The following is a 25177-nucleotide window of genomic DNA, read 5'->3' as shown; positions in this document are numbered from 1 at the left end:
GAAGTTAGAAGGGGAAAAACACAACTCTTTCTCAGTATCGCCCATGCATTTGGATGGGCAAAAATATGAATGTCCAAAAGCAGGTAGAGGGCCACATGGCTTCAGAAAAGCACAACTGTCAGGAGCTCCGTTCTGAATCTGGGGAGGAAAACATGCCTATCAGGATGGAAGAGAAAGGATTCATGCCTGTTTAAGGACCAGGCAGAACCCTGTTGAGTTAGCTTTCATTGGAGACCTTGTGCTAGGGAACAGAGTAATTTTGGTAGCAGTGCAGCAGCAGCAGAAGCTGCACGGCCTCAGAAGTGCCATGCAGAAGTGCCCGTCAGAAGTTTTGGGCCTAGTTGTAGGAGGAAACGGCCCTGTCTGCAACTCTCTGATTCCTCACGTGCACTGGGTCTGAACAGGAAGGGATGGTGAATCTGTTTTATCCTCTGTCAGCACCTTTCTTCTGCATGTGTGGAAATAGCTAAAGACCAGAAGGGAAACTTTCAAATTCTATGGTCCAACAGTGGTAGTACAGTATGCTACCATTCAAAGAACGTTAACCTGTGGACCTTTCACAGCATTGAATTGCACTTCATGGTACTAAACAAGTGGAGGTTGAGTCCAGTCACTGGTAGCTGGGTAAGAGCAAATTCTTGAGCTATCATTACAGTTTCCAGGTGCTCCCAGTTGCTGTAAGATTTGTGTCAACTTCTGTTTTGCAGCTGATCTAGGAGGGAATATTTATTATTTATATATCTGTTCTTAATGGGTCAGTTAACTTATCATTTGTCATAATGCGTGGTAAAGAGAATTCAACAGACACATTTTTTGCGTGAATTAGAATTAAAATTGTCTGTATTCAGTCTGACAGCAAGTTTTGGAGATCTGTGATGCTGGTTGCTTTAATATCAGTGGTGGCTCATGGTTTGAACTTTTAAGTTCAGGTTAGATGCCAGTCAACGTATTAATAGAGGTTTGGAACCCTGACCCAAAAATGGAAAGGCACAGGATTTACACATTCTTACTTGTTTGTTCTGGAGGACATGGATTGTAACTGACGTTTTGTGTGGGCTGTGGAGAGGCAGGCGCAAAAATAATAACAAATCACAAAGTCCTCTAGAAAAATCAGAATGGCTGCTCTTGTGAGTCCTTTGAAAAGCTTTCATTGGCTCATTTTATCTAAACAAGTCAACCCAACTGTACTCAATTAAAACTATATCTCCGTTACAAAGGTATTTGCCACTTTGATACCAAGTATAGCCTTAATCTCCATGTCAGACCTCCTGTGGCCATCACATGAGTTCATGAGGCAACCCATTAGAAGCTCTTCCAGTTAGGAACCCTGTCAATAATTGAGAACCTAAGTACTCTCCCAGCACCGTGCTTGTGAAGCAGGTAAAGAAAACTAAGGGCATTGGGCCACAAAACAAGCAATAAAGTTGTTTTCCTCTGCTGTATGATCTTCTCAGCTGTAGGTCTGTATTGCTCATAATGAGTCAAGAAACCAAAGTTCAAAAATAAATGCTCCGGCTTTCATTCTACCATTGCTACAGCAAACCTATGGTTTGTCTCTAATGCATTTTATATCCATCTTGTATAAGCCCTAATTAATGTTTAATTCCTTACCAAAGTCTTCCATTAGGGATTCACTTTATTTCTGGGAGGCATAGGGCCATCACAACTAATGTGTATCATTTGTTTGACAGTTTTATGGTTCAGTTGGAACAATTTGCAGAGCTGTCCATCAGTATCTTCCCTGCAGCTTTGCAGCCTTTCTATTTTAGTCATGAACTGCAGAACAGAGCAGAGTAACAGGCCACTAAGTGATACTTAGAAACTGAAGGAATAAAGTTCAGAAAAGCGACTGGAAATACTTTGTCTAATGATTTATTAATTTGTTTTACTTTGTTTTGCAAAGGCTTAATGCTCGTGCATTGGAAGAGGAGCTGCACTTCAGAGACATCTCCTCAGCATGCAGAACTTGCAATATTTTTGTGTCATGGGTTTACACAATTCTCCCCATCAAGTAGTAGCGCTGTCACTTCTCTGAATCTGTGTAGAGGTTGACAAACACCTGTGCTGTCTTAGCGTGGGCTTGACAGTGCACTGTGGAAGGCTGGTAAAAGCCTTTTTGCACTCTCCGGGTGTTTGGGCATCATCTGGTAGGGCAACAGCAGGAGAGAAAGGAAGAGATATCAACTACTTCAGCTGTTGGGCAGCTCTGCAGGCGCATTGCCTTGCAAAACAGGAACAAGACTGCGCCCTTACTAGCTGTCTGTGAAATGGCTGTGCCTCTCCTCTATGCTCCCCAAAAGTCTCTTTTGGTACTTGCATACAATTCTCAGGCATATCACCTCCTCTGCACCTCCTGGCTTAGACTCATAACAGATCCTGTATCTTGACAGATTTACCTGTGGTCACAGTTGTACGCGAGCCATAAATAAATGGTGACAGCTTGTGATAACCTTCCCATTTCATTGCCATTCCGCATGATAGCGCAGGGTATTCATGCCAGCATTTCATACAGCTTCCCCAGGAAGTCCATCCTTCTTCTAAAAGAGCAATGACCAGTCTAAGGACAACAGCCTCTTGTCAGCTGCTCCATCATTTTATACAGTGCTCTCTAGAGACCTTTTTTAATGGCAGGACGAGCCTGCTAAAACACAGAGTGCACTCATGTGAAAAGAAAAGCTTGGGATTTGCACCTCAGACTTGTATTCATGCTTAGTCTGATACAGAATGAGAGAAACAAGTTCTGAAAAATACGTGTGCATAGTAGTACCCAGGCTAAAGCAAGAAGGACTTGATGGGTTGCTTGAAAGATTGTTGCTATGCTTGCCCACAGGTTTCAGTCCAAGGAGAAGGTGTAGGTTATACTTGTGGGTAGATAATTCGTGGGAAAACATCTCAGGCAAGGTTTTCCCATTTGCACAGTGGTGGAGTGGTGCTCAAGTTAACTGAGTACTCATTTTCAAGGAACAGAATTCTTAAAATAATACATGTTAAAACTGGCAATTTTTGGAGTTGAAACAATATATTAAAACAGAACACAAGGTTATGCAGCTTCAGGGGTTTGCAGATGCTTCCTAAATAGGCCTTGTGAATTCTTTTGCACAGTTAGGCTTCTCAGTTTTGCTATTTTCTGAAAATGAACTGGTAAACTCCTTGAACTGGAGCACAGCTGCTTTCCTCCAAATTCCAAAGCAGCTTTAGCAGCTCAACAGACGTGAGTATTGCACACTCATTTGGGATTTTATGGGCATATGCTTCTGTACTATTACACACTGTGATGCAGCCTAATGTGGATACAGGATCATCAGAGGGTTTAGATTAGCACAGTACATCAGTTTCAAGTATGCCTTGCACTCCTAGGGCCTTCCCAACCTATCAAGAGGATTAGTAAAAATTTGTATGCATGTACATGTACGAACACACAGATACATATTCCCCTTATCAGGGGAGTCAACTCTCAATTTCTTGTCAACCAGAGGTTGCTGTCTGCAAACAGGTCTCCTTGGAGTGATGACATCCTGTATTATCATTTTTCTACATGGTGGCTTCATTTTTCTTCACGGGGCATATTTTGCTGCTCCCAGATTTCCATGTTACTCTTCACAGTTTCTATCTGACCAAATGGCTGAGAAAGGATGATTTTGGGGGGGAAAAGGGGATGCAAAGGAGCAGCACTGGAATCTCTACTTTCCAAACCATATTCTCTTCTTTGGCTTGTATTTTGCAAACTTAAGCCATACTGGTAAGAATTTCTTCAGAGTCATTGGAATTTTTGGGCTAAAGGTGGGAGGATGAAACAAACTATAGAAACGATAGAAACAAAATAGAACTCAGGAATCTCTTTGATAGCTTTTTAAGTGACAAGTAACAAAGTATTCTGTGGCTACCAAGGCAGTAAAATCTAGAGATGTTTATCAGACTGGCTTTAATTTTTTTTTTCCCCTCCCAAAATTAACCATTTTCTTTTCAAGAGAAATCACTTTGAAAAGCACAAATTAGGATACATGAAAAATTTCTATTGGCCATAGAGGTGACCAAGGAAAATGAGGTGTCTTTGCAAAAAATGTGTCTCTTCTTTCCATTTTAGCCTTCATTCAAACTTTGACCTTGTCTGAATTGCAAGGCTTCTAGTGGTCTCTAAAGTAGGGGGTCCTGTTGGCTGAGACAGCAACATTTTAGTTCCAGCAGATGTTAGCTGTCATTGCTGCTCACTCCTCATGGGTCTACTCAGGGAATTTCACCCTTTGCTCTTCCTTGTCAAGCTGCAGCTCGTTGATAATGTAAATATGTTAGACAAGCAGTGACACACTCTTGCCTGTCTTGGTGCTGATGTTTGACATGGCACCAACTTGCTGTGATGCCCAGTGGATCACAGTTGCCACTCTGTGTCACTTCTTGCTCTTCATCATGTTTTCCCTTATCTTTGCATTCGTGGCCCTGGAACTTTACAGTTGAATTTGCACCCCTGAAGCCAAGGGGTGTCCTGCCAATTTATATTTACCTTCTTCACCACTTTTGATTCAAAACTGCTGCATCTTTTGTAGTGTGTATGAATGGCAGTTGAAATCTGTGTGGCCTGCTCTGCACATTCCAGCTCAACACATGCTTCAGCTTCAATTGTGACTGCATACTTATATTCGTCCTTATGCGGGTGATGCAGGCTGATTTAAGATGCTCTTAATAATGTGCTACTGGATGCTCTGCCAAAAAGCAAATCACAGTAGTTACAGCACTCTGCTGCCCAACTATATTGCTGATTACTATCATATGTTTTGCACCAATTTTTGTATAGATATTCACATAGATGAGTCATGAGCTCAAACACAATATATGTACAATATTATAGTTACAATGCCTTAAGGCACGTAGCACAGAAATCTAAGATGGGACCTGCTGCACAGCCTCTGGAGGCCTGCAAAGGAATTGTCATGTTCTTCCTCCCTTCTGTCACCCAGTTTTCTCCTTAAAGAGAAGCAAGTTCTTCTCATTGTTCATGTGAGCCTGCCCTAATTATTACCTATGTGAACATCTGCCTGGTTACTGCCTGCTTTGCAAATTTTAGAGGGTGTCGCGTGGTACAAACATGCAGCAAATGGAGAGTCTGTGCCAGTCTCAGAGTCTAGCGAAGATCTAAAAGGCAAAGCATTGTTATCCTGTTGTGCCAGAAGAAACAAGGTGAGGAAAAAGGGTGGGGTCTGGCCTAACCTAAGCTAACCCAGAAGGCAGAGTTAGCTAGTCCCTGTAGAACAGGCCCTGAGATGTCCCTGTTCTACATCAAGCTCTGCAGCAGCAAATCTTCCACTGATAACAAAGAAAGCCTTGAAATGGACACCTCATTTCTGGGTACCTAGAGTTAGATGGAATTGATCCCCCACTAAGCAGATTATCTACTTCTGCCTGAAGCAAAGGTAGGAATATCTCAGCTCTGTCTAAACCTAAGTCTGCATCACAAAGACTGTGGCATGGCAGGTGATCACCAAACACTCCTGTCTAATCCCAAGACTATGCAGAAAATGTGAAGCCTGTCCCCTTCAGACATTGCCTTGCTCGTAGTTAATAGTCAGTGCCAATACTTGTGTAACTAAAGCAGATGATGTTTTTAATTAATTTTTCCACTTCCTCTCTCAGTCACAATGCTCATTATGAGGTTGCTGTTACTCTCTTTTCTTCCTTCCAAATGCTCTTTCAGGGCACAACAGAAAAGATGGTTTCTGACTATAAAGACATCAGGCTTTCTCCTTACACTTTTTGGCCAGAGGCAGAAGTATTGATGGCTCAGCCTGTCCTACAAATGTCTGAACTCATAAGGTTCACAAAACCATGCCTTAAATGAAGTGTACAGATCTCTGTAGCTGTCAGACAGTCATTTAACAAAAATAAAGCAAAAATAAAACAAAAATAAAACTGCGTAAAGAAGAAAGTCAGTCAACTTTGCCGATGGCCTCCCTCACTAATAAGAAGGCGTCCATAGGAGAGATGTACAAGTCCACCAACCTACCAAAAGCAAGATCCTGCCACTTGGCTCTTGTTAACCTGAATGTACACATTTGTGCTTTCAGTTAGTTACTGTTTTCTCAGTGGGATTGCTCCTCACAGAGCAGAGGATAGATTTTTCTTCTTTCTTTCTGAATTACCAGAAGATTTGGATCTTAATTTGTCATCCATTTAAATGGGAATGGGCAGCTAGTCTCCTTTGGCAGCCTTGAAGTGCTCTCCTTCCAGATGCAAACTTAGGCCGGCCCCAAAAGGTTGAAAAATCATAACTCAGGCATTCCAAAGTAACAGGGACCACTGAACAGCTCAGGACCACTGGAGCTTTGGTCACTTACCCTGCAGTGTCTTTGTTCTTTGCGCCTCCGCAGATGGTGATTGATTTAAATTCTGTCAGTCCCACAGCTGTCTTTCTCAGTACACTTTGTTTGAGAGCCAGCAATTAAGTAATGAATGAAGTGGATTAAAAATATTTTCAGCTGAAGTCTGGATTTTTGGCTAAGTGTTTCTGTTTGCAGAAGAATGGCACCATTTTCTGAGGGTAAAAGAGTCCTGTCCCTGCCCTTCATATCAATCAACTGAAAATTGAAATATTTCACATAGGAGGCACGTCATGATGATATTTCATGGGAGATGTCACTTGGCTGCTTGCTCTTCTGAGGCTGCTGTATGTCACTACAGTCATAGCATGCTCCTCCTCTCCTCACCAGAAGCTCTGTCAGGGAGTTTGGGTTTGGCCAAATACTTCTTTTCCTCATTTTTCATTTTTTACCTAAAAGGAAATTAAAATGTCTTTTGAGAATGTACATGATTTTCTGACAAACTGTAGAAATGGCTCAGAAAAATAGCTCTGGGCTATTTAAAACAACACTGCTAAGACACATTGGCACAATCTGAGTACAAGTTCTGTGGCACAGTGCAGACTCAGTTTCAGCACTGAGGTAACAATTTTCTCTTTCAAAGAGGACGAAATTCACCAGAGACTTGCACCAGTTCCTTTTGGAGAAGAAAAATGTCCCCTGAGAAGAATTCTGTCCAAAGTTCTCAGCTGATGGGAAATCCAAGCACACTTAATGTGCTTTATTGCATGTCAAGGATCTGACATCAGCGCTGCTCTAAACCTGCATGAGTCAAAAGAATAACATTCACACTATTTCTTAGTTCTACATGGAGTTTTAACAGGACTATTGAGGTCTGACTGACTAAATTCCTGCCTGTTTCCGTCATTTATTTTGCTCCAAAATTTCTCAAGATTTTATGTCTAGTTTTTGCCAGAAGGGCTCCTGCTGACTGATTTCCAGTGAAATCTGATGAAAAACAGAAATAGGGGCTTAGTTTCAGGTGAAATTATGATTGTGAATATGCCTGATTGTCCAGGAAGTATCCCTTTGTGGTTAGTGCCCTGAAGTCCACATTTTCCTATCCAATTTTTGTTGACTCCTGTCATTGCTCAGTGCTTTGGCTGTTCCAGGTGTTCACGTGACCATTGAGATATTTTTCCTCCATCCGTTGTCTCCTATGCCAGTTTAGATATTGACTCCTTTGGAGAGGGCTGTCTCTCAGTGTGTTTGTGCAGAGCTCATGCAAAGTCGATCTTTTTGACTGGAATATTTGGCTGCCCCTGCATTACAGGGCTGCATCTTCAGTTCCCACTGGCTTTGAGAAACTCCAGAAACTTTTAGTGACAGGTTGGGAAAATAGGTGGAGAGAGAAATATTGGGTTCTCTCAGACCCAAACATTTTTATTACTACTTTTGTTATTCCAGAGTAAGGATATGCTCTTTAGGAGCAGAAGGGGAATAAGCCAGGTTAAAAAAATAACATTAGTACTTGCTAATCGGAAGGGGTCAAAACTACTCACAAAACTGAGCACAGATAATCCCAAACAAGATAGTTTCTTCAAAAGCCGCTGGACGCTAAGGATGAGACCATCTCACAGATTCTGAAATGAACAGGATGACTTAACCCGCCCCAGCTCCCTGGCTCATTTTAACAAAGATGGGAGAGTGGAGTTTATAATTTTTTTATATTTTTGCTCAGCTATTTTCCATTCATTTGCACTGAATATGGCAAATTCCCACACAAACTTTTAGAGGTATGTCTTAAATATATTAAGTCCTTTACAAAATACTGCAGCAGGTATCTTGCTTCCAGAAGGATATCCTCCTCTGTCTTCAAGAGTCCCCTTTACCATGTGCAAACACCCTTGCAGTGTCCATAAAAATGTTGTAACGACCTGGGAGATGTTGAGGGGCTAGACATGAAGAATTTTTAAGAGAAACATTTATAAATCATTCCAGTGTTCCAGCATAAGGAGTAAGGACTGAAGTCTTGACAACTTTCAGAAAAGTTTATGGCCTCTTTATGATCCATGGAGAAGCTGTGTCCTTCAACATTTTCATCACCTGGGAAAGTATTTCAGATTTCAGGCAGAGATATCATAGGTATTTTTAAAGGGGCATTGGTTTAGTTTTATTACAGGGGATATTCCTGCTGTCATGGATTTTTGACCTCATGCATCTACATGTTCTCTCACATGGCACTTTTTTTGATACCGGCTGGGGTGCCAGCTGGGAGCTAGACTTTCAGTGTACCCAGTGCATTGTTAAGACTTTCCTCCAACGTCAGCAAGGTACAAGGGTTTGCTTAGGTGTCCAACCCAACAGAAGCTTTTCCCTCACTTAGCTTCTCTTCAGTTTCTGTCCTCTGACAGAATGTCAGAGGAATGTCAAACTGCCTAGTCTAGATGTGGTGCATGTCTGAGGTTTCTATCCCAGGTGGAATCTGACATTTAATGAGACATGAATGGATGCAATGTTTATCACTGTGTAGCCAAGCGTTTGTTAACTCTGCTGCATATGCACACGCGGTGGGCAGGAAGCTTCCAGGAGATACACCTGTGTTGAGAAGATTTATCCTGCATCTCTCTCTTCCGCTTCGCCAAGTGATTGGTGTTCTTCCTACTCCAGATCTGGGGATGAAAATTGGGGGAGGTATTGTATTTTACTTATTTCCTGTCCAAGGGTTTTATTTTCTATATATGTTGCTAATGGTTAGAAAAACTGTTCTTTATTTCAGCCCAGCTTCCTGTTCAAACAATATTTATGTCGTCACATTTTTTTTTTTGTCTACTCACTGATGCCTCCAACGGCCAATTTATAATGAATTTTAAAGATAACTAAGTTTCTGTAAATTTGTTGTGAACCAAAAACTGCACAAAGGGAAGAATCCAAATGAGATTTCAACTTTGCCCCATCTGAAGGAGCAACAGACAGACTATAGATCTCATTTGGAAGTAGCCACATGGCCAGTCAGCACATATACATTAGTCCACTAATCAGCATACACATAGCCCCTGCCTAGCTTCTACACATGCTACTTTGTACCCCATAGGGTTCTAAAAGGGAGCAGGATGAAGGTTAAAGCTGTTGAGGTATGGGAAGTTTAAAGAGGGGCAGAAGATGCATGCACAAGAAAAAAGGTTTCATTAGTCCTCCAGCTCACTGACCAGCCCATTTCCCTTGTGATAACTGTAACCATTTTTTTCAAGCATTAGTATTTTTTTCCACACGAATTAGTTTAAGAACTCTTTTTTCTTTTTTTTTTTTTTTTCCCAGTTTCCAGCCGCAAAGTTCCCCGTGGATTTTATTTCTTTGGAACACACTCAGGAATTTGCAAAAACACTTGTTAAGTTTGAAATCTCAGTGCACCAGGATACAGCCTCAGAGAAGTTATTCAGCCAGCGTATGAGTGTATTCATGAATTGTCAGATCAGCAAGAGCGCTGTTTGGTATGCTTTGTCTGCGTGGCGCTCTGTTCGCGTGGTGCTTGAGTTACTGGCTCCTTGCAATGGTCTATTATTTAATAAATTTGTAAGAGCTAAAACTGGGCATTTGCATTATCATTTTGCAACAGCCTAAACTTCAGTTCATTCTTCCAAGAAAGAAATATGGATGAAGAGGAAATCTGGCTTGATGCCTATACACAGACAAAACCACATTGTCCCCCAATAATTCTTTTCTAAGGTCATCACACTCCTCCCAGTTTCCAAGCAACATTCTCTGTTGTGCTAAACCCTCTAATATTCTTCCTTTCCTTCATCCGTTTTAGGCTAGGAAATTTCAGACCTTCAGTCTGCGACTCTTTACTGCAGTCATATTCTCATCACTCTCTTGCTCAATCTGACCCTGCACCTTTTGTTCTAAGATGCCTACCCTTTCCAGTCATTATACTCATTGCTATCATGTTTTCCCTAACAATATTGCTACTATACCCATTATCCTCAGTACAGGAAGAGGACATTAGGAGAGCCCCCTACACTCACTGAATCCAACAATCCATCATTTCAGGGTATTATGTCATAGCATCCCTTTAAGCATTTCCATTTACACTTCTTCTTGATTTGGTTTTTTCCCTACTTATGAGATGCTAAATTTCTTAGAAGTAAAATGTTGGCTATACTAGCATCCCTGGAGGCACTGCAGATGTCAATGTAGAATAAGGTGGCTTCCAAGAGATCGTACTCAAGCTTGTGTGGTCTACGTTATTTATGTTATCACAACTATGTGCATAAACAGAGATTGTCTGTTGGTCTATCTCCATTATATCCCTTCAGAGTTGCTTCAAAATGTGTCTTGATTTTCATTTTGGGATTAATGAGAAATGGCATCTATGGCAAAGAGGTCAAAAGAAGGTACAGAAACATCCAATCCACTACATTCGCACAGCTGGAAGGCTTAGTGGTAATTGGAATGGTTTCAACATGGGCAGATGCAAGGTGAAGGGGAGAGGGAGGAAAAGAAAGTGGGTGCAAGGGGGCAGGCAGAGGCAAGATCACTGAGGGATGACACAGGAGATTAGGACAGCGCCACGATGAAGTGACAGAAGGACAACGAGAAGGAGAACACTAAAAGGACTTAAAGGTGGGGAAGGTGAGAGGTGGAACTGACACCTAAAGCCCGTCAGACAAGCATTTGCCTACTGAATTGGGGGAGAGGGGGTAGGGGTGGGGGAATGCAGTTCAGAAACAAAGAGCAGGAGTAACCAAGAAAAACAGCTGAGGCAAAACACCTCCTGGATGATGTCAGAAGGGAGAATGTAGGGAGCAATGATTGCTCTGCCTTAGTAATAGGTAAACACTTGTTAGTGAAGGATAACTTTGACAACACAATTAATAGATTCTGAAGTTTTGCCTCCAGAAGGTATAAATGTTTGTGACCATTTTGCCCAACTACTTGTGTGAAAAATGCCTCTTGGTGATTTCCACTTTGAGCCCAGTGCTTGCTGAGATAGAGCATGTCTGTCAGAGGGTGGTCCCAGAGATGCGTTCTTGCCTCCCTGCCTAAGGTCTGCAATGCCTTGAATGGTTAAAAAGCCTGCTTTATTTCTACAGTCAGCTAGAGTTATGCCTGACAAGGGATGGCAGCTTAGCTTGAAAGACCTGGAAGGTGACAGTCTCCAACTGCCATGAATCAGAACAGAGCATTTTAAGGTAAAATGTCAGTGTTCACAAGCAGCTGAGCTTGCAGCTGTGTCCATGCAGCACAGGCACAGAAGAAGCACTGGTCCCAACAACCTCTGCAAGCCAAACTATTCCTTCATCACTCACAGGCTGCAATGCAGCTTCACGTCCCAGCCTTTAGAGCTTGTCCTTCGTTTGCCTGCTCAATTAAAGCATTTCCCACTCTCGGAAATCTCCCCTCTGTCTGTGAGCTTTACCAAGTTTCCTCTTTACCTTAACTTAGCTAATGCACAAGCTCTCCAAGGTTGACTACAGAACTGTCAGTAAGGTGGTGGGATTTGACTGATACTTTCACTGTCCCATTACAGTTTCCTTCCTCTGGCATCATTTTTATTAGCAGTAGGTGTCCCATGCCCAGGGAAGCGCTGTGTGTGAATACCCAGGTAGGAGTGAGCTGTAGCTCAGTTGATTGCTTCCTTAACAGCTGTCTGCTTGCAAAAGCTGTAAGTAGCAGAGTAGACATGATGTGCAATGCTGCTGAGATCCCAGCCATCTTCACAGCTATTTCAGCACAGCCGTAACAAGCAAATATACAGGTAGCCCTGAGCAACAAAACTGTGAGAAGCAGTTCATCCCCCCCCAGTGCTTCTAGACCAGCAGTGGAAAGGGGAACAGGTGCCCCTTGGTGCAAACTCACTTACCTAGTGGTAGTTAGCAAACAGTCGACAGGGCTGGGAAGTGAACTCCCGCACTGGGTTCAGTGGCTTTTCAGCAGGGGGTCAGGGCATGAGTGGCTCACCATGGAAAAGGTGTTTGTCACAGCCCCACTGCAGATGAACCCGTTGCATTGTCAAAGCCTACAAACAATTCAGATACGGCTCTCCAGCAGTGAACTACTTGGCTCTAGAGGGAAAAATCGGGCATTCAAACCTAGGCCTGACTCCAAAAGTCAGGATCTGTCATTAGGATTGCCAGTAGCACCAGGGCATGCACCTTCAGGAAGAGTTACAGGGCACACAGGCAACCCTCCAAATGGGTCCGGATGTTTTTTTCATGGTCAACACCATACAACTTTTACAACGTCAAGCTCCAGTGGTGACGTGCATCCATGTGCTAGGAACCTTTATAGTGGGCAGATTTTGTGCAAGCTGCTTGTCCTATTTTGCCTGAGCCACCTCACCTGAAGAAAGGAGGCCAGAGATTTTGCTCTGAGTAAGTATGTTCTTGGAGAGTAAAATCACATGTGAAGGGACTAAATCAGCCTCTTCGTCCACACATGGAGGGCAAAGGAAGAGTGAAAGCCTGTCAGTATGTGCTTGCTGTTTGAGCCTGACATGTTGACACCTTCCTTGGCCAGTTCATGTTAGATTCAATTAGGTACCTTCCCTAGCAGCAATGTTTCACAAACTTTTTGCCTTGCTTCCAGCTGGCTTCCTTGTCGCTGAGGCAGTACTTCAGCTGGTCTCTCTGGACTCTCCATCTCTCTGGATCTCTCCATCAGCCACTTGTCATGGCCCAGTTTGAACTCTGTCTGCCTTCTCCTTCAGCCTTTCCCAAAGGCAGCACCCACTCCACCAGAGTCCTATCAGCAGGGCAGGTGTGGCACAATCCCTCCTGCCACCTGCTCACTGAATAATTGGTATTGCCTCCTAACTCAGCCTGCTTCCCCAGTCCCTTCCTCCCCATAACAAAGCAACTCTTTACCTCAAGTGTGGCAGTAAGGATCGCCTTGCCAGCTGGCCTGCCATTGCTCTCCTTTTCTCCAGAGGGGAAACGCACTCATTACCCTCACCTCTGAAGACCAGATACGTGTTTGCAGGTATCATAAGTTCTCACACCTGATTCCCCGGCCTGTCAGTTTTTTGGAAGAACAGAAAGTTTGGAAATGTCAAAACATTTTAATGTGTGGTCAGTTTGTTTTCAAATTGCGTCTGACTACGTTACCATATATCATCTTTCTACAAGCACTGGAGTTTAACAGGAGTGCATATGCTACGACTACAGCCAGCCACAGGCATCCTGTGATGCCACATGGCTGCATAATTCTATTAGCCACAGTGTACCATGGGCAGCATAAATTCAAGGAGGAAGTATGAGTTTCATTGGATAAGGTGAGGGAACTGCAAGGTTATAGACCTGGACTGTTAACATCATTCTAACAAACATTGCAACTTAGGAAAACCAGACACAAAGCAAAACGTTTTTTATGGTTTTTACTTTTTTCCTTGGAAAATGTTCCCAAAATGGAAATTTACAAGAAAAATCACTTATGCTGAAACCCACATTTTCATCTTAAAATCATTTGTAAGGAGAATTTATATCTAACTTCAGCTTGGAGATGGCCTCATAGCCATGCCTTGTGATCTCCACTTACAACCGTGTTTAGTTTGCTGCTGCTTGTGAGAGTGCAGGATGACTCCCAGCCCCCCAAACACTCTTGTGGTTTGATTTGTTTTCTCATCTCTCTGCTCTAGGCTCCCTGACTCCAGTGAGCTCTGGAGTAGGGCTTCTGTTAGTAATCCTCCAAGACTGCCTTTTCATCCCTCAAAACTTGCCATGGGCAGCTTTGTCCGCTTCAGGTATCTTCTCTATGCAGGCAACTCATTCCTAAGTCTCTTTCTTCCAGACAGACATCTTCCCTTCTACCCATATTTTAACAACTTGTGTAGAAGATAAATCGCTTTCTCATTCTGAGCTGCAGCATTGCCTCTGTGTTTTGCAGTGTGAAGGGCATCCTTTTTCTGTTTATGGCTTTTCTCTTCTCGCCACACTTACAACAATGTAACTTACACAACAATGTAACTGCCTGGAAATCAGCAGCATTTCTGTTTTGATCAGATCATTCATCCAGTCACTCAGACTTGTTCATGCTGGATTGAGCACACATAAAGGAGATTCCCTGTCCAAGCTGCTTTCTGGGCGGCTGGACGGCACCACGTAACTTGTGGTGCCTTCCCACCCCTCTGCAGTTAAGCGGGGCCCTCAGTTTCTCAGACCCTCATTCCTGTTGCAAGGACATGCATACTGAATGCTTGAGGAGTGAACACGCATTAATCTCCACAGGATCATGATCTCTGGTTTTCTAACACACTGTCCCAGTGAACTTGGCCTGTTAGGTACTTCTGTGACAGTGCCTGATGTTTTTCCTTTATTCTACTGCTCTGTTTCCACACTAACAGGATGCTTGCACAGGAATCACTGCACACACAAAAAAAAGATAGAAGAATTGATGTTGTGAGCTGACTTGTCTGTCAGGAAAGAACTGACCATGCTTAGTTGTTCCTGCCAGATGGCAATAATAAATCTACTTGCCTTGGATTTATTCACTCAGAATACTGTCAAGCAATTCCATCACATGGTACTGTGCTTATTTCAAGGTTCGGATGGTTTCTGATAGAGGTGTTAAAACCATATAGCATCCATTTCTTCTGCTGCAGAATCAGTCCTCGGCCAAGAACCTGAAGGTGTTTCATCTCTGCGTGTTCTGACAGGCTCAGTCAGGTGAGCACCAGGCAATAGCTAAAGCAGCTGCTTTTGGATGAGTGTTCTTTAACCAGTGGGTGGAGGGCTGAGTGAATTGCCCCCCCACTCCATGCTGGGCGCCCTGTGTCTTGCCTTCCCTCTCTCTCCCGCACTCTTATACATTCCCCCAGAGGCAAGGGTGAGGGTGAAAAGTCACCTGATAGGATGCTGCCGACTCCCTTCTCTCTGCACTGCATAAGTTCTCCTTGCCTGGTGATAGTGGAAGCAACTCTGCAAGGCTTTGCTCTGATCAGCAGACTGCACTTTGCTGCAAATGCAAAGCTGAAATCCATCTTTGTACCGCCTACTTACCATCCAGGGGGCTTGTATGTCTTCTTGCCTTCTGTTTCTTTCCCCAAACCTCGCTTCTCAAAAGGAAGCTTTATTCTGCTGCTAGCAATGCATCCTGAGAGGTGGCTATGTTGGTGTTACCCTGCATCTTGTGTGTGGGCATTCGTGTTCACATCCTTGATTAAAGGTAGGCTCTCTTTGATACTAGTCTCTAAAATATTTTCTAGTCACTGTCTCTGTTCTGTTTTTCTGGAATGAATTCAATGTAAATCTTCTACCAGCTATTTCTAACCTGAGATCTGTAACATTTCAACAGTATTTTAAGAGAGCTAAAGCAATACTAGTTTTCACACATAAAACTCTTAATTCTGGTTTGATAACTGATTGAGGAACTGTTTCTAGCAAAGAATGAAAATGAAATAGGAGTTCTAGTAATTTCATTTGGTGCTTGAATTTTGCAATTGCTTAAATAATGCAGGCTAAAGATGTACATGTTCAGTACTCACACCTTCAAAAGTGAGAACTTGATATATTTTTGTTCCCTGTTGTTTGTGATCTGTGGTTAAATGTGCTGGAGTGATTTCCATGTCAGCAGGATTTTTGCTTTTAAGACACTACATCTTTTTTGAAAGTCTCACTTCTGCTGATGACCAAGACATGTATGAATTACAGTGCTTGTGTTAGCAAGGCATAAGGCATTGTCTTAAAGCAGCACCAACGGGATAAGAATCTGTAACTGAGGTATAAAAACGAAAGGTGTAAATACCTGTCTGTTTCTGGTACTTCATTTTAAAGCATGTGTCTGTTAAGAAGCCAGTAGGAAGATTTCAAATGAAACACGATTTTAGACTCACTGGCTTTAGTCATGAGACTTTGGTAAGAAACTCATATTCCCACAGTAGGGTACTTCTAGTCACAGTGCGATGTGAGATGATGAGGGAATCTGAAAAGGAAATTGCAATTTCCTTTTTAAATGGCACAATACATGATATACAAACATCCAAACTTTACAGACATTCATGTATCTTCTCTGGATGATGCCAAAAGGATGAAACAAAACATCAAGTCATGGAAGTTTTACTAGAATTTTCTTTCCATGCATGTAAGTCACCAGTAACGAACATTTCAGCTTTTAATTGTGATAATCCCCTGAATCTGAGCACACTTTGTATCACCTTAGAAGCAGAAATGTCATTTTTTTCAAAAACGGGAAGGATGGCCTAAACATGAAAACAGTGCAGTATGCTGAGACTAAGCATCTCCCTCTAGGACATCTGTGCAACCGCAGGCCCTTGTGTTCACTGAAGGAAATGTAAATTGCAAATTTATGTCCTATGCTGTGCCAGAGACCACGCTGCCTGACACAAACCCCTTCTATGTTTAATATTTGCAGTCATAGAGGCTTATCATGATTGCTTTCCTGATGTGTTCTAGTGCAGTCTGGGACTAACGCAAAAACTTAGGACCATGTATCTGAAAAACTAATTTTTCTTCACTTGTGTCAGTAGTATCTTTGGTATCATCATATAGCTTTGATAACACAGCTGTGCTCAATATGAGGAGCAAGCTCTAAATCTTTGCCTTATCAAGTATTTTGAATTTAAGTGCTGAATTACAGTAGTGCATTGAAATAGCAAAGTTATTCAAGAAAAGTATTTTTCTGAGCTGATGTCACGAGAGTCCAAATGATTTAATCTTTCCTTTTGAAGTCAAAGTCTGTAGCCTGTGAAAATAACTATTTCAGGTTTGGGCTGTATGTAACAGATTAAGAACATTCTTCCTGACCCTGCAGCGAGGCCGCTCAGTGCCTGTCATATATCATATTCCCGCTAAGCCATCCGGTCAATCCTGCATTGCCTGGGGGTTACAGCTGTGATCTGCTTGTTTCCAAAGAACGGCTCTGTATTACAAAGATGTGTGCTATTCTATAAAAAATTTTAATATTTCCACTTTTTTTCTCATAGAGCTTAATAAATTAACTTCCTTCAGAGCAAAAATTGTGCTATCTACAATAGCTGAAATAGCAAGCATAAGGATAAAATGTAGTCATAGTTTTTAAGACTAGGAGGCATCATTATAATCACCTAATCAGAGTCCCTGACATAGATTTTGAATCAGTAGTTGCAGCCTCAAGCTTTTAATTTCTGAATAAGTAGCTATGCTTTTCCTCTCAGTTTTACCATAAAAACTCCCACAGATGAAATCCAGCACATTTCTACTTTTTCTACGTCACACCACCTTATTCTGCTTTGGTCTGATATCAGGGTAGGCCAAATGGAGGCCCATAGGCGAGGTCCAGCTTAGGAGACATTTCCATTCAGGCCATTACCTTACACTTGAGGAGACAGGGAGCAGTGGGCAACATCCTGCAGGAGAACACTTTCAACTGACAGCATGCTGGCAGCCCTCTTCTCTCCCTGCTCCTGTGTCTCGAGACATGGTCGCAAGCACAGGATCCAGAAATATAGCATGGACTAGTATGTTTTCCAGCATCTTCTTTCCCTCTTCCGTACCTCTGACATAGGTGTTCTTTATCTTTGCCAACACAGATACCACAGCCTGCGAATCAGAGGAACGCTTATTTCACAGACTCTTCTCCCAGTACAACCAGTTCATCAGGCCAGTGGAAAATGTGTCTGATCCTGTCACAGTGTATTTTGAAGTGGCCATTACCCAGCTTACAAATGTGGTAAGACTCATTACAGAATACTGCTGAGATCTGGGGATGGTTGCGAACACAGGCAAATTGCTAAAGCAGCAGATGTAGTTGTGATGGTTGCACCTACAACCTCATAGCTGACATTGCCATGTGTGCGTATGTCTACCTTTGCTGTCCTTTCAGTCAGCCGAGTCACTCCAGTTGCTCGGACGAGCAGTTCGAACTACAGAGATTCATTTGCTTACCCCGCAGCTTCAAATCGCTCCGCTCCGGGCAGCAGCCTCTGGCACCCAGAGCAGCAGTACCAAATGTTCGAGTCCACTCTCCACAGGACAAGCCCGCGCCAGAGACACCTGGTTGTGTCCACATTGTGTAGCATGTGGCCTCATTCTCCTGTGGGGCCAGTGTCATTGCCCAGTGGTCCTGAGAGATAACATTTTCTTTTTTTTGCATGTTTTTTCAGTCTGTTTGTTTCAAAATAACATAAGAGATGTGCAGCCTGCAGAGTGGTGTTTAAAGCATGGAGCTGGGGGTGAGTGTTGGGTGTCCTGGGGTGCACTGTATACAAGGGTGAGTGCGTCTGAGGTGGCAGACCTGCTGGGCAGGGCAGAGGGACTGTAGAATAAGCAAAACCTGACCTTAACCCTTGCCGAAGTCTGCTCTGTGAAGCAAATTATCCACAGGACAGAGGCTGAGTTTTGATCCTGAGGTATCTGGTTGAGTCTGTAATGAAGTGAGAGGCAAACAGTGAGGAGCAACATTCAACAGCAGCTGAGGATCTAAGTTATCTGAGAGCACAAATGAAGGCATTGTAAGTCCTCATGGTGAAGGCAGAGAAGACCCTGAAAACAGAAAAATCTGGTATCAGTTAATGTGGAATTCTAGTTTCCATTTTTATCAGAGTAAGTTTGTGCCATCTCAGGATACTGTAACTGATTTATGGAGTGAAGATGTGCATGCCTGTGTTTCTTTCTAGGATGAAGTCAATCAGATTATGGAAACGAATTTGTGGCTAAGACACGTAAGTGACTGCATTGCATTTCTCATGCATTTTGCATTGATATGATTGAATGTGTGTCACCTTGTAAGCTATATCTGTAGAATAAGTGCTTGTTTAGTAACAAGGATTTTAAAGGTACGAATAAGAGAAGCTCCATTAACCAAAGCCACATTTGAAAAAGTAATTTCTTTATTCTAATTTCCAAGAAGTTACATCTCCTATCTTTCCTGTGTGGTATATTCTTTTCCAACTTCATGATCGTTGGTTTATCTGGTAAATCTAGTGGATGTACCCATTAAAGATTAAACATGCAGCTCTGCAGTCCTAGGTCATCTCCACATTGAAGATTCCAACCAAAACATTTATTAGCAAAAGGAACACACCTCCATTTTTCCTGATGGTTTTAGCATTTTTACATAGACAAAGATCTGCAGAGGACCTAAACTGCTGAGAAAAACGAGCCAACTTCCACCAAAACCAGTTTCCTTCAGGCACTGATTGTGGTCCACACAAAGCTTTCTGTACGCTGTACTTATGATCAGGATCTTCAGGGTGGGCTGCGAGAGCATGGAGCGTGGCCCCACAGTAGGGCACTAGACAGCAATGCAGGAGAGCTGCTGGGCATCCCTCGCTGCCCCGACTTGGTAATTCGCCACCCCTGTGGAACCAATAATGTCTCCTGGCAGCAACTGCCTGTTAGTGTGCATACGTACCTCCTTTCTCATTAGGATGCTGGTCTTCTTTGGTGCTGGCCTCCTTTAACCTGCAGGGTGCACTCTCATGAGAGCAGCAGCAAGGCCTGTATTTCCTCTCTGCGGTGGGAGGTGACCTTGCACAGGTAAGGGTCTATACGGATGTAGCAAGGCAGAGGAGAGATCTCAGCATGTTGGCAATGGATAACAATTGGCATCCCTTCCCCTCACAGAGGAGGGAGTAGCAAATCAATGTGAGCAATGTTCATATATGTCCAGTGTTTCTCCAGGTCATGTCCTTGTTGTCTTTCGGACCGTTGTCCCCTTCTACACGTGTTGCTCTTTCAGTCTTTATCATAGCCTGTCATTTTACAGGAAGATCTGAGAAGCAGATATTTGCTGATAATACAAGGTTTTAAAATCCTTGTTCATTATTCTTTCAGATTTGGAATGACTACAAATTGCGATGGAATCCCAGAGAATATGATGGCATAGAATTTGTTCGGGTGCCAGCAGACAAAATTTGGAAACCAGATATTGTTTTATATAACAAGTATGATGAATATTTTTCCATTTTACCCTTTCTCTCAAAAATATCCTCTTGCAGTGTCAAAGAAAGACATTTTACTTTCCTGGTAATTTTATTTTCTTTGCCTCATTCATTCTAGTGCTGTGGGAGATTTTCAAGTTGAAGGCAAGACCAAAGCCCTCCTTCGCTATGATGGAATGATCACCTGGACTCCACCAGCTATATTTAAAAGCTCCTGTCCTATGGATATTACCTTTTTCCCATTTGATCATCAGAACTGTTCACTGAAATTTGGCTCATGGACCTATGACAAAGCCAAAATTGACCTTCTGATCATTGGATCCAAAGTAGATATGAATGACTTTTGGGAAAACAGTGAATGGGAAATAGTTGATGCTTCTGGCTACAAACATGACATCAAATATAACTGCTGTGAAGAGATCTACACAGACATAACATACTCCTTTTATATTCGAAGGTTGCCAATGTTTTACACCATAAATCTGATCATTCCCTGTCTCTTCATCTCATTCCTGACTGTGTTAGTTTTTTACCTGCCATCTGACTGTGGTGAGAAAGTGACTCTTTGCATCTCTGTGCTCCTTTCTTTGACTGTATTTTTACTGGTGATCACAGAAACAATCCCATCCACCTCTTTAGTAATTCCCCTGGTAGGTGAATATTTACTCTTCACTATGATATTTGTGACTCTGTCAATTGTCATCACAGTGTTTGTCCTGAATATACATTACAGGACTCCAACCACACACACAATGCCCAAATGGGTAAAAACCATCTTTCTTAACCTGCTCCCCAAAGTCCTGTTGATGCCGAGGCCACTAGAACAGCAGAAAAAAACCATCTCCAGAAAAAACAAGAAAGGATCAGCCAATACGTCAGGCCAGTCAAAGCACAGCAAACACAAAGATACCAAATTACACAAGGAGCAGCGATGCGGTCACTGTCATAAGGCAACTGAACTCGCTACCACCAAAAGAAGACGACTGAGCCATCAGTCGCTGAAATGGATGGCAGAGCACATGGAGTATTCCCCAGAAGTGAAGGATGTCATTAGCAGCGTTCAGTTCATTGCAGAGAACATGAGGTCTCAAAATGAAACCAAAGAGGTAAGGGAGGTAACTACCCAGCTGGGCATGGGGCCACACTTCCAGCAAGTGAAAACATGGTCTAGGAGGGCAGCCCAGAGGAACTGGAGTTGTTGGGTCTAGAGAAGAAAATTTTGAGACCTGTGAACGGGTCAAAATTTCCTACAGAAAGGGAGGAGTTAGATCATCCATTGGGGATGGAGCAAGAAGAGTGATCTCATCTGTTCTTCCTCTATCCCCAGTGGATGATTTATTTTAGATTAGACATGAGGCTCACCCTTCAGAGGAAAAAAAGAGGAGCATCAGCCTGTTGCGGCCATGAGGAATGAACTTTGAATAGCAGTGGTTCAGGCAGAGTTGATCCTGCCATGAGGCAGGGGATAGACTAGATGGGACCTTTCAAGGTCTTTTCCAACCCTACTTCTGTAGATCCTCAGAAGTAAGCCTCTTCCACTGCTCACCAACTGCTCAGCCCTGATAAGCAGTGACATCTCAATACTAAGCGTGCTATTTGCCAAGCAGGGTGCTTTTCTGTGTTAGTAATGGAAAAAGCAAATTTGGGAACTGCTTTTTAAAGAACAGGGCTTGTCTAGCAGCGCAGTAGTTCATCTGGAGAAGAACTATTCTCAGCCAGTGATAAATCTGGTAAAGATATTCCTTTCAGAATGCTGCTGTCTGTACTTTGTTTCAGTCTGGTGTGTTCTGATTTTTTTACAGTGATTTGACTAATTGGGGCTTCAGCAGTACAGTATTTTCAGCCACGACAAATATACATTGAAAAAAAGGTTGAGTTTTGGGGGAAGACAGCTGAATAAAAACAGATGACAGATGAATAAACACAGATTAAAAAAAAAGAGGGGGGCTTTAAAAATAAGACTTGGCATTTGAACTAATGGATTTGCTTGTCTGAGGATATAAATCTTTCATCCTAACTGGGATTACTGTCATAGAAAATGATGCACATTGGAATTTAGAGAATTCTGGGGCCACATCCTCATGTGTAAACACAAGCAACTAAAAGCAGCTCCAAGAAAGATTATCTGACAACCCCCGCCCCTCCCAGGCCTCAGAAGGAATAGGAATTCTCTCACACATCAAGATATTTTTAAAAAGAGTTTAGAATTAATGAAACGTTTATCTTTGATCTGTCATGAAATGTTTGCTTTTGGTTTTGAAGTTTTTTAGATGTTCTATGATGGCAAAATCCATTTCAAAATTAAATACTCCTGTATTTGTATTGAAAAACACAAATACTTTGTGAGCGAAATGTTGAGAGGTATTCTTTCTATCAGAATATTTTGTTGAAATCAGCACAAATTCATGCAACTGCTGTGCAACCCAAAATTTACTTTTTTCCCCTTTTTTATGTCCTGCAGAAGAAGTTTCATCTGAAAACAAAGTCCATAATTTTCTGAATGAAGGGCTACAGTTAAGGCCTGGTGACTGAATTCATAGGATGAGCGGGTAATACATGCCAGCCCAAAGCAAAATACAGGAATCTGTCAGCACCGAGGAGGACAGGGACTGAGCTGAGCCTTGCTTAGTACTTACGTCCTTAATGTTTTGCTTGACCCCAACATTTTAGCCCTGCTCTCACTGCCACACCAGCTGCATAAAACATATCCATGTACCGTATTCAGCTGATTTCTCCGATGCACTCCAAAAAAAAAGAGGCGTTGCATGAAGCAGTCCGAATAACATGCCGCCTTGATTATACAGCTCATGATAAGTCTTCCATTGCCAGTTTTGCTGATTTGCATTTTGCAAATCTCTCCTGCCACATTAAATTGTATTCTTAGTCTGGTGTGTGCGTTAGCAGCGCTGTATCTTACCTTTCAAAACATACTAGGGATGGGAAGCAGGATTTTTCATTTGATAAAAATCCTCTGGGGAAAAAAAAAGGGGGTTGTTCTCAGGCAAGCACTGAGGAAATGATTCTGTAGTCTGCTTCTGCTTCAGCCAGACATACAAAGCCATATGGGTGATATAATGCACTAGTCCTGTATAAGTAAGAGCCCTTTAAAAATTGTGGCAACTGGAGCTCTTGCTGCATTTTCTTTCACAAGTACAGCAGCAGCCTCTTGGAGGAAAACATCAAGAAATTTGGAAAACAAGCCTCAGCAGAGAGCTCTTAACCAGTAACTAGTTTTATATGAGTGAATGTTCTTCTGATGCGGTGGTCCTTGTATGTAGGTACAGTTTAAAGGACAGCAACTTCATTGGATGTGGTTCTAAGGTATATCTCTCAGACATACAAAATCCACTCTGGCCTGCTTAGCACAGGACACTGTGGTTTGCTCAGTCAGGGCCCTGGCTTCGCTATAGTCCACCTGTCCATATGGCCAGTTTGCTGAAATCACCGGGGCGTGATTGGAGTGACAGTGTGGCAAATCAGGCCAGAATAGCAAACTGTCTCTTGTGTGGGCTGTCAGGATAAATCCTTTCACAGGGTCTAGTGATTTGCAGCTATGGTGATTCTACCTGCTGTTAAACCACCCCACTCTGCACCCACCACATGATGAGGTCCTATTTGTTAATGTCAGCGACACAACCATAGCTTGCCAACAGACTCGAATATTTAGAAAAATTCAGCAGACTAGGACAGTGTTGAATATTCTCAGCCAAAAGTCGTAAATACTATTAGAAAATCAGCTCCCTCTAAAGACACTTGAAAACTGCAGCAACTATAAGCATGACAAGCAACATTCTTGACTGCATGTATGTTCTTCCTCACATTCAAAAGCACAAGGGACATTTCCGCTGCATAACGTCAACTCACAATTGCATGTTACAATTACAATAAATTGTAGTTTATCCTTTTCATTTTTTTTTCTCTTGCAGGTGGAAGATGATTGGAAATACGTAGCTATGGTGATAGACAGAGTATTCCTCTGGGTATTTATAATCCTTTGTGTGTTTGGGACTGCAGGGCTCTTTATCCAGCCGCTCATAGCAGATACATAACTTGATCCACTGCTTTTTATCCACTTTTGTTCTTGTCTCATTTTCGGTTCTGAACTGTCCCCTATATTTTTGTCCTCTTACATAACCCCTCTGCTCATCGCCTCCTCAGCACCCAACCACAGAGGAGAGGAGAAAGAGGGGGAAGTGTCCTCTGGGAAAGCAAACCACCCAAACACAATGAGAAGAGGACTGAAAATGGGAGATGAGCATGTGGTCTTTCTATGGTGGAATGCCTGGGGTTTTCAGAGTGCCTGCTTGTCTTCCCCTCAGTGAGATCAGCAATAACAATCTCACTGAGGATCACAGGAGCAGGTTGAAGTTATTGAGCTTTTCCCTTGGTTTCAGCACCAAGGGAGGCTATTAGGACAGTTCAGGCACTTCTGAGTGTGTTGCCCAAAGAGGACTCTACCTGGCTTCGTTTTTCTCTCCTGATCATAACTCTTCCTCTGCTTTGAGTTAATTTACATTTCCTCTCTATTTCTCTCCTTGTACAAGAGCTAGTCTTTGGTATGGCATGTAGATGAGGTACCAGAGTCCTACTGACTGGACCAATGCTCTTTATTGTGTTCCTGTTTTGGGGCAGCCAATAATCAAAATAAAAGTACAATCAAACGAATTCCTTGACCCTGTAAGATTTTCAATACAATCTAAAATAAGGGGTCCCCATCTTCTGCAATATATGTACACAAATCAGGGTCCCAGATCAACAAAGGACATGTTTACATTTACAGTTGAAGTCAGACAGGTCTTAAGCACTTAATCACAGTTGAGGACAAACCGACTTGATATTTTGGAGTGCATGGAGCCTTGCTGACATCATTTGAAGCATTTTAGAGTCACTAAAGAGGAATAACCTGGATGCACTATGGAAAACGAGAAAAGATCTGAACTATCTGTGGTTACCATGTAAGGCATCCACATTTGAAATCTATATGTGTCTAAGACCTTTAAAAACAGTTCATCTA

The 25177-nt window shown here is 42.5% G+C and overlaps 1 protein-coding gene across 1 annotated transcript; it reads left to right on the top strand.

Annotated features, from left to right (window-relative positions):
- The first annotated feature begins 15199 nt into the window (after positions 1 to 15199).
- On the top strand, positions 15200 to 24230 carry CHRNA6 (cholinergic receptor, nicotinic, alpha 6 (neuronal)). Its single transcript, XM_009577951.1, has 6 exons — positions 15200 to 15449; positions 17812 to 17951; positions 18898 to 18942; positions 20057 to 20166; positions 20282 to 21269; positions 24090 to 24230. Exons 1-6 carry the CDS (start codon positions 15371 to 15373, stop codon positions 24210 to 24212), a joined length of 1485 nt encoding a protein of 494 aa, XP_009576246.1. The 5' UTR covers positions 15200 to 15370; the 3' UTR covers positions 24213 to 24230.
- The last annotated feature ends 947 nt before the right edge of the window (positions 24231 to 25177 follow it).

This window comes from Fulmarus glacialis, unplaced genomic scaffold, assembly GCF_000690835.1.
Source record: "Fulmarus glacialis isolate BGI_N327 unplaced genomic scaffold, ASM69083v1 scaffold19945, whole genome shotgun sequence".
Lineage (NCBI taxonomy): Eukaryota > Metazoa > Chordata > Aves > Procellariiformes > Procellariidae > Fulmarus > Fulmarus glacialis.
Note: the sequence above shows the minus strand (reverse complement) of the source record. Positions and strands in the feature narration are given on the sequence as shown.